The sequence below is a fragment of the Crinia signifera genome, chromosome 1 (assembly GCF_055691185.1).
Source record: "Crinia signifera chromosome 1, ASM5569118v1, whole genome shotgun sequence".
Taxonomy (NCBI): domain Eukaryota; kingdom Metazoa; phylum Chordata; class Amphibia; order Anura; family Myobatrachidae; genus Crinia; species Crinia signifera.
This window is the reverse complement of record NC_139217.1, coordinates 228,683,478-228,697,839: the sequence shown is the minus strand read 5'-3', so window position 1 is coordinate 228,697,839 and position 14,362 is coordinate 228,683,478. Positions and strand designations below refer to the sequence as shown.

Here is a 14,362-nt window from a genome sequence, read left to right as displayed (position 1 = left end):
CAAAATTTATAGTTACGCCACTGATTCTCCCTCCTCCCCTCTCACTCTCTTCCCTTTAACCCCTTCCCGACATTTGACGTACATTTACGTCATGGTCGGGAAGTACTTCCTGACACATGGCATAAATGTACGTCATGAGTTCAAATTGCCACCCCGTCTCGAGACGAGGTGGCAGAGGGACCATGGCCCTTATTCTGGTTGGTGCGGCCACGGCCGTCCGTACGCGGATATGTGGCGATCCGCATGAAATTGGACGGGGATACGCCTCCTCCATGGTGGGAGCAGCCCCTGCATTCGATGGTCGCCGAACATCGAATGCAGGGCCGCACGCTCCACCAGGTCCCGCAACACAAGACCACACGGACACTTGTCCGTGTGAAATCTTGTATGGGGGCGGGCAGCTGACATCCGGCGATGTCAGATGCCCGCCCCGTACCCACGCGTCACGGCCTCATTACCATGCATACGCCCCGCGTTTGCATGGGAACGCCCATGAAACGCGGGGCGTATGCATAGGGTAATGAGGATAAGTAGCCCCTCACGCCCCTCTACGCCCCCTGTGCGGCGTATAGAGAATCCTTGCGGCGAAATCGCCTGCACATGCGCAGAGTGACCTCTGCACATGCGCAGAAGATAAACATCGGCGGCCCGTACGCAAGCGGGAATATCCGCATCGATCAGAATAAGGGCCCATGTCTGCTGTCCCTGACAGCAGACATCCTCCCTCATTGCCCAAGGGGGGCAGCGATGCCTCCCGTCTTGGGCGATCACTGCTATTGGCCGTTAAAAAGTTAATAGCCAAAAGCACCGTTGAAATGCATTGAGTCTAAAATTTAGACTCTGCTGCCCCCTAGCGGCCAAAAAAAAATAAAGGCGGTTTAAATAATGATTTAAAAATAAAAAATAGATATGGTCTTTGTTAGTTATTAACTATTTTGAGTGATATGATTATTTGTCTCACAAGCAGAAAATGGAACATTTTGCAAATAGCAAAATGTTCCATTTTTTCACAACACTTTGGTATTTTTCCCCCCCAAAAAAAAACTGTATCGTCCAAATTTCACCACTAATTTAAAGTACAATGTGTCACGGGAAAACAATCTCAAAATCACTGGGATAAGTAAAAGCAAAAAAAAAGTTATACCCACTTAAGTGATACATGTCAGATTTGAAAAAAATGGCTCTGTCAGGAAGGCAAAAACTGGCTCTGTCAGGAAGGGGTTAACCCCTCTCTCACATCACACTCTCTCCCCTCTGACACTCACCCCCTCATGCTTTTCTTTCTTGCCCATTTCTCTTTCCCCTTTCCCTCTCTCTTTCACCACTCTCTTCCTGCTCTCTCTTCCCACCACCCTATATCTCTCCCTCTCATTCACTCTCTCCATCTCTCTTGGCTATCTCTACTCCCCCTCCTCTCTCCCCTTCCTCTCCCCTCTCTCACTCCCCCTCTGTCTCTCACTCCCCCTTTCTCTCTGTCCCTAACTCCACATTCTCTCACTTCCCCTTTCTCTTTCCCTAACTCCACCCTCTCTCACTCCCCCTCTCCTGGAAACTCTGTTTTTATCTTACTGTATACAGCAGCGGCCTCTATTTCTCCACGGTCTGCTCTTATGGTGTGTACACACGGCAGGATATGCTGTGAGATGCGAGTCCCGATACGATCAGATCGTATTGGGACTCGCATCGCATGGCATGCATGGAGGAGCACAATTTAGACTATATAGTGCAGATCTGCACTATATAGTCTTGGCTGCTCTCTCTATTTCACTGCCGATTTGTGTTCACACGGGAGCGCGCATCGGCAGCGCATCGGGCTCGCAAGCCCTAAAAAAGCATGCGATACGGCTTCCAGTGTTCACTATATTGGCAACATCGGAATCCATATAGTACCATGTGTACACACCATTAGTCTGTATCTTCACCCACTGAGAGCAAAAGTCTCTCTCTACCTCCCTCTCTGGTTCTCTCTCACACGCATTCTCTCCTCTCTCACACACACTCTCCCTCACTCCCTTTCACACACTCTGACACACACTCTCTTCCCCTCACACACTCCCTGTCTGTCTTTCTCTGTCTCTCTCACAAACTCTCTCTCTTCATCACTCACACTCTCCCTCTCACGCATTTTCCCTCTCTTTCTCTCCCACCTCTGTGTCTCTCACACAATCCCCCTTCTGTCTCATACACATGCATTCTCTCTCTCTCTTTAGTCGGTACTCTTTACCTAGCACGGCGCCCATCGCGGTCATTGCGGGCATTGAATGCACTAAAAAATCGGGTGCGACGCGACCGACGCGATGCCCGCGATTTCCCATAGGGACCAATGTTAAATTTCTCAATTGACCCGATTTTTCTGTTCAATGCCTCAATTGACACGATTTTTCCATAGGAATCAATGTTAAATGGCCCACAGAGGCCAAATAGCCACCCTGAAGTGTGAAATGGCCCCCACAATTGTTAACGCCACCCCACGATCAACGTGAACCCGAAGCGTGGCGAGCGCAGCGAGCCCGCGAGGGGCGGCGGTACGCGTCCTACGACCTTTTCATACCCCCACTATCCACGTCGGCGTGGAGTTGAGAATAGAATAGTGTGGCGAGCGCAGCGAGCCACCGAGCCCGAAGCGTGGCGAGCGCAGCGAGCCCCGCGAGGGGACGAGGATACCTGTGAAGCCCGCGAAGGGACGCGTTTACCTGTGAAGGTATCCGCGTCCCCTCGCTGCGCTCGCCACACTATTCTATTCTCAACTCCACGCCGACGTGGATAGTGGGGGTATGAAAAGGTCGTAGGACGCGTACCGCCGCCCCTCGCAGGCTCGCTGCACTCGCCACGCTTCGGGTTGACGTTGATCGTGGGGTGGCGTTAACAATTGTGGGGGCCATTTCACACTTCAGGGTGCCTATTTGGCCTCTGTGGGTCATTTAACATTGTTTCCTATGGAAAAATCGTGTCAATTGAGGCATTGAACAGTAAAATCGGGTCAATTGAGAAATTTAACATTGTTCCCTATGGGAAATTGCGGGCATCGCGTCGCACCCGATTTTTAGTGCATTCAATGGCCGCGATGCCCGCGATTTTTTTACCTGCGATGCCCACGATCAAAATCGTGGGCGCCGTGCTAGGTAAAGAGTACCCTTTAGTCTTCTCTCTGTCTCAGGATAGGCAGCAAGAGAAGCAGAAAAATTAAGTACGCCCATTAAAGGAGTTCTCCCCTTCCTACTAGATTGTAAGCTCCTCCGAGTAGGGCCCTCTTCCCTCCTGTTGTCAAAGCCCACTTCTCTTCACATTTCACTCACAGCTCTCCTTTACTCCAACACTCAGTGACCATCTTCATACTCATCTCCATCATTGGCCTCAAGCCTCTAGTTGTATGTTGATTGGGTCCACACTACTTACATTTAAGCTGTAATGTGTATTGAACTGTGGTGCTCTTTATTTGTACTGTATTTTTGTTATTTATTCAATGTTATGCCAAGTTTTGTCTCCCTGTATTGTTCCTTTGTACGGCGCTGCGAAACATTTGTGGCGCCTTATAAATAAAATTATAATAATAATAATAATAATAAACATACCCGGGGGAATGGCACGCCCTCTCAGCGGCATAGAGCATTTTACTAGCAGCTAAAATCTCAATGAAACTAGTTTTCAAAGTAGGCAAGTATGCTTTTCCCCTATTCAAGATGGAGCTAAGCCAGTAAAACCAGGAAAATGGCTACTGCCATAGCGAGGACTGCTGAATCCGTGACCTCCCTCCAATAGGGAGGAGGAGCGGCACTCCTCAGAGCCCAGAAGATATTGGTTCTAAGAGATCCCCTGCGCTGAGGACAGGGAAAACACTGTTTTCCCTTCAGCTCACAAAGCGAGACAGCCCTATTGCCAGCCCCTGTAGCTTTGAAAAACAGTGAAAAAGAGTTTTCCTAAGGAAAACTCACACTGTACCTGCCACTAGCTAAAAGAAATGATTAAAATAAAAAAATCCTAACTAACACTTCTGGGGCCCCACACCATACACACCCACTCGTGTGGGCACCTCTTAAAGTGAGAGCATAGGTGCCCTGGCTCCTCCAGACCCACTACATCCCATGGTTAGCTGCGCCATCAGGATGGACGAAAGCGAAATCCTGTCATAATTGAATTCGCTTGTTTTTTTTTACATATTTGAATTTTTTACGATGGAAATACGTACGACTAAATACCTCCCAACATGACCCTCTCCAGGAGGGACACAATGCTCTGTTTCTGCACTTCTCCCTTAATTTATAATTGCCATCACCTGTGTGGAAGCAGCTTTCTTATCAATTAACCTGTGTTAAACAGGTGCTGGGAATCATACATTAAGAGCATGGGGTGGGGAAAATTCGGCTGCCGCTGAATAGGACTGACAGTCTCCAGCTGCTGTTGATTAAGAGGAATCTCGTGAGAACTACTGACCTCTCGTTAGAATTCCCCTGTACTTGACTCCCGGCAAAGCCGCCATGTGGGTGGGCGGGCCACTCAGACCGACTACGAGGGCTGCATATGGCCCCCGGGTGTGAGGTTCCCCACCCCTGATTAAGAGGGAAGTCCAGGGACAGAACTCTGTCCCTCCTGGTGAGGGTCATGTTGGGAGGTATGTGACTATCAAAATACGAATCAGTAGTAAATTTGAAATTCCTACTGAAGTGTATGGAGAAATACATCTGAGTTCTTCTGATGGTGTATTTATTAGTAAAGCTGAATTCGAATGGAATTACCTTTCATAAAAGATGGAAATTCATACGGATTTCCCTGTAAATTAGCCCCCTTGATTTACAGACATAATGCACAACGATGGGCTATGAACAGGTGCATTTATATATTCGATCATAATAAATGTCCCTATTAGTATTTTCTTGCTTTACACCACTATATTCCAGAGTAACAGAATTTAGCAGTAACCCTTTCTTAAATAACTCCATATACTTTTTACTCCTGTCTGATACTACAAATCAGGCCCTGCATTTACGTAATGACGTGATGCTGACTTAACTTTATTAAAAGGAAAAAAAAAAAAGATACAAAGCGTCAGAGAGCGCATGTGAGTGGCCAACTGCACAAAGCAGTAGCAGCCTGTGAGCGGGAGGGTTTTACACAACGTTGCTGTGCGGCCCCGCCCGTGTGTGATTGGCACAGCATGAAGCGCCGGGGGAAGGCGTGTCCCGTCCAAGTCCGGGCCCGCAGTGCCGCGGATGATGATTGGTCTTTGCAAACGGGATTAGCTCACGTGGGGCGACGTCGTCCGGCGCGGAGGTCGCTGAAGTCCAAGATGGCGGCTGAGCTTGTGGAAGCGAAGGTGAGAGACCGGGAAGGAGGGGGTGGGATAGGGATATCCACGTTATTGTTTCTGCATAACAGAGCAGCGTTAGCTCAGTAATTTTTTTTCTTCATACCCTGCTTTTCTTTCATCAGTACGCAATACTGCCTTACTCCGTGCACAGCCGCTATGTCCCCGTTATTATTCACCAAATGCCTCCTGCGCATATTCTTCTAGCGGGTAACCGCACAGAGAAAGCTTCTTCTTTCTCAACTTGCAAGTTTTGTAGAAGAATGTTTTTGCTTATAGTGTTAAAGTGGCATTTGCTATGCATTGTCAGGACAAGTCGTGTAACAATTAGATACAATTTCCATGTAGTTCGAAACTACAACCGTACAATTGTGTCGTGCAGTGTAAGCAAAGTTCGGTTCATGGCAGATATTAACTATAGTTCATAAAATCCAGGTCACATTAGACAATACAGTCACATTGTGGCCTTATAACATGTAGGATACGTATATGTTTAAAATTGAAGACACTTTGTTAAGGTCTCATCTCTAAAACACCATATACAAGGGAACTCAAAATCCGTTTAACTTTTGATATATTGTATGCAGTATTCTTTTTAAATAGCTTTTGTGTGTTTAACAAAGTTAGTGGTTTTTTTTTTATTAACATACTACTGTATACTGCTGCGGTTTCTGTAGCTTGGTACAAGGCAGCAATTCAAAATTGTAGAGAGACGCATGTGTTTAACTTTTTTTTTTTTTTTGAATGGTGGCTAATAAGTTCAGAGCATGAGTTACTATATACATTCATCTGTGTGTGTGTGTGTGTGTGTGTGTGTATATATCCCCAAACTAGATCTGTCGGATGCCCTTAAGTATTTGATGGCTAGCGCAGTGGTTCCCAAACTGTGTGCCTAGGCTCCCTGGGGTGCCTCGGGACACTTGCAGGGGTGCCTTGGATTAGTGGTCTAGAGCAGTGGTTCCCAACCTTTTTTCTCTCCTGTACCCCTTGATTAGGCTTTTTATTGATGAGTACCCCTCCTCTCAATTTGAAATATAGACAGTACTTATGAGTGGAGTGGAAGTGAGCGGCATGCATGTTCTTATGCATATCCTTATATTAAGGCGTAACGGACAGGAATCGGGCCCTTCCGTGTCTGGCCGCTGGTGGTGTATTGTCTCCAGGGTTCCCACTTACACCTGTAGGATTAATGCCGCTGCTTCCTCCACCTGTGTCAGGGCAGGGCAGATGATTGCTGATGTCTGAGGGCAGCATGGGAAGCTTCCAGTGGATTGCTGGTCAGGCAAAAGCACCAGGAGACACTGATGACGCTGAAGACAGAACCGTGAGTGACTAAACATGGTTCTTCTCCATAGCAATGGGTCTTCTTCTGCCATCTAAATTCTTTTTTTCATCTTCCGTCATTACCAATATTATTTTCAAGTACCCCCAACTGGTATGCAGAGTACCCCCAGGGCTACTAGTACCCCAGGTTGGGAACCACTGGTCTAGAGGCAATTGAAATGAATTATGGTCATTGTAAAAGGCAAAAACATTGCTGGTGGGCATCACTATCTGAGAAGCAATTAATTGTGATTGCTGATGTAATTTGAAATGGCTAAAAAAAAGTATCTTAACAAGAGGGGACATCTGAATCATCTGCTGCATATAAAGAATGCAATAAGAAATGTAAAAATACAATCAGGATGGCTAAATAAGAGACAGATTGAATTATAGCAGCAGACAGCAAATCTAACCCCCCCCCCCCCAAAAAAAATTCTACAGTTACATAAATGGGTAATGGTTAAGGAGGGAAAATATTGTAGCAGGGTACCCTGGTAGCAGAAGAAAAAGAGAAACCAGAAATACTGTGTGGCAGGGCTGAAATGCAGTGCCAATGGTGATTTTTTTTGGGGGGGATTAAGGTCCTGATTCCGTATGGATCTCAAAAGCAACATTTTTTTTCACTAATGGTCCGAACCATGTGTATTGCTGGTGTTGCCTATGTGCAGGAAGCGTTGGGCTCCATTCACATCACACCAAACCTTATAATACTGGTCAAGCAACCTGGCAACTCAAACAGGGTTATAAAAAGGGTTAAACTTGGGTTGCCCTCTGTATAATTTAGGGATTTGAATCTAACGTGTGTATGTGCCAGACCCGGGATCGTGATCTGAAAGGTGTATTAGATTTGCTAGTTATTGTTTCTGTGCAGGGTAAATATTGGCTGCTTTATTTTTACACTGCGGTTAATTAAGTTTGAACACACCTTACCCAAATCTAAAGGCCATACACACTATATGGTTTTGAGCTACTTTCTACTACGTGATTTTGCACATTGTGTATGCTGACCGATGAATGAGAAAATAGTTGGGCTGAAAAATGCCCAGTGCATGCACACTAAGCATTGGCAGGACACTATGGAAAGTTGTTCACATCTGCTGGAAATACCAGCAGATGAGCTGCCAGGCCACGATGATGCGGGAGCACGCATCAGTACTCTTCGCTGCCCCCACATAATTGCTCTGCATATGCACTGGGGAAAAATGGCCAGTGTTTATGTATCTTAACTCACTTTTGGCCCACTTGCAGTACACATGGTCTTGCCCATTAGAGCGAGATCTTGGTTTTGGCCTTAAGTTAATTTTCATGGCAAGGAGGGATTTTGCAATTAATTCATTTGGCCAATCTTCAACATTCTGCAGTATTTGCACGTTGCCATAATAAAAACTGATGAAACAGACCTCGTAAGAATTAATTTGTGTCATTCTGAAAACTTTTGGATATGGCAGTACAGTGTTGTCTGTGGTCTTGACGGCAGGTTGAGACCACAAAAAGTAGACTGGGATAATGCCTCTTTTTCCCCTCTGCATTAAAATGGGAGCTGTGTGGGTAATAGCTATATGCATGTACGGGCTCAACAAAACCCGGGTGCCAAGTCCCCATGATGACCAGATTTACCAGGAAGCAGATAGCGTTGGGCAGAGTGGTGTGCTTGTGTTTATGGCAACAGCCAGGCAGAGCGGTGGAAAATCCACCCAGCTGTATCAGAGCAAATCTGTTGCACATCTATTCAAAACTCAATGCGACTTGCAAGTCTGCCGATGCTTGGCAGCTGTGGTAAAATTTGCTTACATGGATGAAAATCACTCATTGTGTATGGACCTTAAATGTTACCACACTATTTATATCACTTCCTTATCCATCAGATTTTTAATGCCTAAATGAGTACACTAGACGATTTAACTGTATTTAAAGGATATTCTCATAAGAATTGATTAATGATAGATAGTCTTTTGTTTGTCTTTTAGGGGTTTCAATGCTGGACGATATTTCCAAGGCCAGGGCCTTTTAAATCTCTTCTGTTTTCAACTGGTCTCGTGCAAATGGTTATGCGATTTTGTGGCCATTTCCATGGAAAGATGTGCATTTGCAGAGCCACGTATTTTTTTTTTTTTACTATCGGAAATATCGGCCAGATTGAGTATATCATATGTGTACATTATCACATTGTTATCCACCACACTATATAGTGTAGTATCCAATCTATTGACTAAATTAATAACAGGTCATTTCTTACATATGGCATCTTATTTGTCCCATATGCATTCGGACACTGTTGGACCAATTTGGACGAAACCGATGGGAGGTGGCTTGATTGGGTCCAGATCAGGTTCATGGCTACTAAGATACCCAATCCTGACTCGGTGGGGCCACTGCACAAAGTGGGTCATGGGAGCAAGATATGGTTAAGTTGTATAATCTAAAGTGGCTAGAGAACATGGGGTTTAAGAAAAAATTTGGTCATGACCAGGGTTGAATCTGCTCTGACCTGGGTTGCAGTGCAGTGTTAACGGGTAATCTGGGTTAAGTGCTGTCTTCTCCCCCGACCCCGTGTGCAGTTGGTGACCCTGCAATAAGACGGATCACAGTGGTAGCTTACAGACCTCAAATGCTGGGTCTCTCCTGGGACGGACACGTGTCATAATCCCAGGTGTGACCCGACATTTGCAGTCTGAAAAGAGTATTACTCAAGTCAGGGCTTGACGAAACCTGGGGGCCAGGTCACCATGGCGACCAGATTTGCCAGGAGGCAGATCTCCTCGGTCAGAGTGGTGGCTTGCATTAATGGCAGCAGCCAGCATAGCGGTGGCCAACTCACCTGGCTGCTGCTGTATCAGAGCTGGTCCACGGCGTGACTATTTAATGCTGGAGGCGGCTCGTGAGACAATCAGGAGTGGCAGTGGAAGCTCCTGATTGGCTAGCAGGAAGCCTTGAGTTTTGAAATAACTGCGCCGCGGACCTGCTCTGATAGAGCGACAGCCAGGTGAGTTGTCCACAGATCACCTAATCTTGCAAAGCTGCTCCAGCGTTTAACTCCTTACCCGCTAGGCACAACAAAAAGGATACCCGGCAGCATGACCTCCTACACCGCTGCGCGGCTGTCCTTGTCATCTTGTGGACTAATGGCAGGATGCTCCAGCACCTGACAAGTTTAGAGGTAGGGAAAGTGCAGTACTGGATCACTTCAAGAACTACTTATCCCATCTCAAGGAAGTTTGTAACTATTCTTTCTTCCCACAGGTGCCCTTCTTTAATATATTATATATATATATATATATATAATTTTTTTTTTTACAAGGGAAGGAACCTTAGCTGTGTCAGAACTAACACTGATCTAAAAATATTTTCTAAATTTAATCGCAAAAAGACTTTAACCCCTTATCGTACACAATTTATCCATCCAGACCAGGTTGGCATCCTCCATGGGAAGACAGGCTTTAGACAACAAATGCAGAGTCTTTGACTTGGCTGAGTTCCTCACAAAGAGGAGACAGGAGGCCATCCTTCTCTCTTTAGATGCTGAAAAGACGTTTTGACCGCCTTTACTGGGGAGTTTCAGAAGCAGTCTTGTCTAGATTTGAAGTTCAAGGTGCTATTTCCACCTCTTATTCTGCATTGTACAGTTCGCCCACCGCCTCCGTAATAATGTTTTTTTCCCTTCATTTCTACTGGTACTAGTCAGGGGTGACCCCCTTGCCCTTCTTTTCTATATATTGCCTGTTGAACCTATTTCTATATGCCAATCCCAAGATTTTAGTGGGTTCATCTCATCACAAACTCAGTTTGTTTGTGGATGATGTTCTATTCTTTATTACTGACCTCTTATAAGGTGCAGCAGATTCCGTTGCGCAGAGGAGTCTCTGCACGCTCTCTTCAAAATTATAGACTGCTATGGTGTAGCTTCCTTCTATGAACTGATCATGACAAAGATCGAAGCCCTGTCCTTTAACCTGCATCCTGATATTTTATCCTGCCTTAAACTGGTATACAAATATAATCCTCCAACTCCTTGGCCAAAATTATAAATATTAACTATGGGCCTCGCTTGATGCAGATAGAGCTTTGAAGTTTCTTAGCTTGGTAGATTAGCTGCATTTAAGCTTTCTATCCTGCCTAAATTGATGTATGTGTTTCACAGAATTCCTTATACAGGTTGAGTATACCTTATCCAAATATCAGTTATCCAAGTTATACTGAAAACCATACATTCCAGAAAGTGCTGAAAGCACTACTGGTACATCTGTAACTGGCACTACTGAGAATTTGGTATGTAACTGGTACTAAATATCTGCAAGGAAATGATTGCTTGGCATTCACCGTCAGTGCCTGAGATAATACACAAACTTTGCTTCAGGTGTTGAAGACTTGTTTTATGCACAAATAAAATATATTTGTGTGTATTTCATGTGTTTGATGTGTTTATACAACATCCAAAATGCTCGGGACCAGAAGAATTTTGGATAACGGATTATTCCGTATTTCAGAATATTTTTTTGTATATTTGAGTGACCTGTATAATTCCCCAAAAGATTCTTGGTTAGGTCGATGCATTAATTCTACATTTTATAATTGAAGAAACAAGACACCCTGGTGGCTTATTGTGGTTTGTCTTAAGTTAAATGATGAGGTCTTGAAGTGCCAGATCTAAAATTTCCACCTTGCCTTGTTAGTGGCCCAGATCACTGGTAAAACCATTTATTGACTTACAGCGGGCATTGCTCCCTTATACCCCTTTCAGACATACTCCAAAATCTCCAGGTCTTTGCACATGAACATGCATCAACCTGGGATTTTGGTATGTCTGAAAGGGCCAACCCGTGTGTTAAAACCCGGGTCTCCGAACCCTTCTTTTTACCTGGGTTGAGGACTCTGGATTAATGACCCAGGTTGACCCTTTCAAACATAAGAAAAAACAGGTTTTTCAGCAAATTTCCAGGTAGAACTGCTTCACCCGGTAATTTGCTGCTGTAAGAGTGAAAGGGTGCAGGCTGCACCCAGGAAAATTACCCAGCAGTCAAAATGCTGGGTAATTCCCAGGTAGTACAGTATGTCTACAATGGGTATCTTTCTTTCTTAGTTTTGTCATGAACATCTCTCCAACTATGCCCCCTGACTCTGGGCATTCATAAAACTGTCTGACTCTAAAAGCATAGGACTTGGTTATTACTAAATTTCTCTTCCCACGCGTGCTTTCTTTGCTGACATTCTCTTTACCGAGGTATCCTTTCTATTGCGGATCTAGTAATGTTCCCTCTATTACCCCATTTTCTTCTCTGCAGACACAATTTAATCTTACTCATATGGATCTAACTTACACCCTAATTGGCAACTTGATAGCTAGTATACTTCAGTAACACCAGAGTCTCCATAAGGTTTGGATATTCTATACATGGTGATGCTAATATGGGTAGTGCTTTACAGAGAATAGTTGAACATTTCCTACACCAGTGGAGCTTGTAATCTATATTACTTGACACATATACATGCACACACTCATTCTAGGGTTAATTTTGTTGGAATCCAATTGGGGCTCATCCTTATTTCTACTAGAACAGCAATTGAGCAAAATTTTAATTATAAGCAAATCTAATTTTGCGTGGAGACCGTATTACTTCACCTCTGGTAAAATGGTTTCACTGGCATGAATGCACAACAGATGGTGAGGGTGCCACATTATTTGTAAAAAAATTTGAGTGTTTACTGGAAGTTATCCGGTTATTGTTTAAAATGCATTTTACCGTTGGTCTCCACGTGTACATTTGTTTAGCCTTTTTGAAGTTTGTGGTTTTTTTTTTTTTTAATTGTCTTGTGAACTGCTGTTTTGACCTGTCTCCACCCTCCCCCTTTTATTTTTTGTTATATTTACGCGTGGTTGGTGGAACTAAATATTTTTTTGTTATCTCACTACAAATTTATATGGGGGGGGGGGGAGATATTGTGCCTTTTTTAAAATCCCTTTCTTATTCCTTATTTAGAACATGGTGATGAGTTTTCGAGTGTCAGATCTTCAGATGCTTTTGGGTTACGTTGGACGCAGTAAAAGCGGCTTGAAGCATGAGCTTGTCACTCGTGCATTGCAACTGGTGCAATTTGATTGCAGTCCTGAAGTGTTCAAAAAAATAAAGGAGCTCTATGAGACAAGATACTCTAAGAAGGGCAATGATGTGGTCTCCACAGCTCCAGCACAACCACCACACAATCGGTCATCAGACTCTTTGACTATCCACGCATCCTATGACCATGGAGCACCTGGTCCTAGGACTTCCCTTTCTCCGCCAAACATGGACTATCCAGCCTTGTATGGGAAACATGTGAATGGCCTTTCTCGAATACCCCCCAAAGTAATGACCAAGCCGGAGGTGCGACTTGTAAAGTTGCCTTTTTACGATGTGGTAGATGAACTTTTAAAACCAACGGAACTTGGTGAGTCATAAAATACTGCAAAAATGCTACATTACGTTTATTTGTTAATAAAAAAATATTTTTTATTGCTGTGAATGCAGTTTAAACATATGTAATAGTAGATTATTGCGATGTTTTGTTCGCCACAAATGAAATCTAGGGGGTCAATTCTATCCAATAGATGTGAACAGCACTGGGAAGGAGCTCCTAGTGCTTTTCTAATCTATGCTCTGCTAAATTGAAGAATTAGTCCAGGCATTTTCCGACTTATCTGCCCCTTGGCAATATGCTAGGGCACAAAACAGCATTGCTGCCCTAGTTTTGTTGTGTTTCTGCTCGCAGGCCAGGATGGGTGCTATCCCTGTATCAAGGGTCTTCAACCTTTAAGAAAGTGTGGCATTAAAAAATTCAACAAATTCTGAGGGCCACTAAGCTATGCTGCAGTATTTAGGACCGCCCCTGATAGACAGTTGGTACAGCCCCTCATAGACAGTTGGCACATAACACCCCACCATAGATGGTCAGTACAGCTGACACGGCACCAGAAAGAATAGACTGCGCATGTTAACACACAGCCCCCTGCCCCCCCTCCCCCTTCACTTCACTTGCATCCCGCAGCCAATCTAGATTATGGAGGCTGCACCCAAGGACACGGCTAGGGACTACATAATGCAGCATACAAGAGAAAAGAAAGTGGGCGATTGCGCTAATTAATAATAAACAAATAAAATACTTAAATTAAGTAGAAATGGTCAGGTGTGGATAGTAAAAAATATTTAATTGTAACATATAAAATATTATAGGGAATATAACATTAGACATATATATATGTGTGTGTGTGTGTGTGTACACACACACACACACACACACACACGTTGAGTATCCCGTATCCGAATTATTCCGAAAACCATACATTCCAGAAAGTGACTAAAAACTCACTGGGGACATTTGTAACAGCACTACTGAGGACATGATATGTAACTGGCACTATATATGTGCAAGAAAATGATTGCTTGGCATTCAAATTCAATATCTGAGATAGTACACAAATTTTGTTTCATGTTTTGAAACCTTGTTTTTCGAACAAATAAAATATATTTGTGTGTATTTTATGTGGTAATAAAATATTTGTGTGTATTTTATGTGTTTATACAGCATACATGCAAGATACTTCAAAATACATAATTGAAATATTAAAATATTCCGAAATACGGAATAATCCGTTATCCAAAATTCTCCTGGTCCCGAGCATTTTGGATACTGGATACTCAACCTGTGTGTGTATATACAGGTTGAGTATCCCGTATCCAAAATGCTCGGGACCAGGAGAATTTT

The 14,362-nt window shown here is 44.1% G+C and overlaps 1 protein-coding gene across 1 annotated transcript in view; it reads left to right on the top strand.

The window, feature by feature from the left end:
* The first annotated feature begins 5,062 nt into the window (after positions 1 to 5,062).
* The window catches only part of PIAS4 (protein inhibitor of activated STAT 4), a 56,588-nt gene continuing 47,288 nt past the window's right edge, over positions 5,063 to 14,362 (top strand). Inside the window, exons 1-2 of the mRNA XM_083179372.1 lie at positions 5,063 to 5,311; positions 12,601 to 13,048. Coding sequence (XP_083035498.1) covers positions 5,153 to 5,311; positions 12,601 to 13,048 — 607 coding nt within the window. The 5' untranslated portion in view covers positions 5,063 to 5,152. The remainder of the gene's footprint in view (positions 5,312 to 12,600; positions 13,049 to 14,362) is intronic.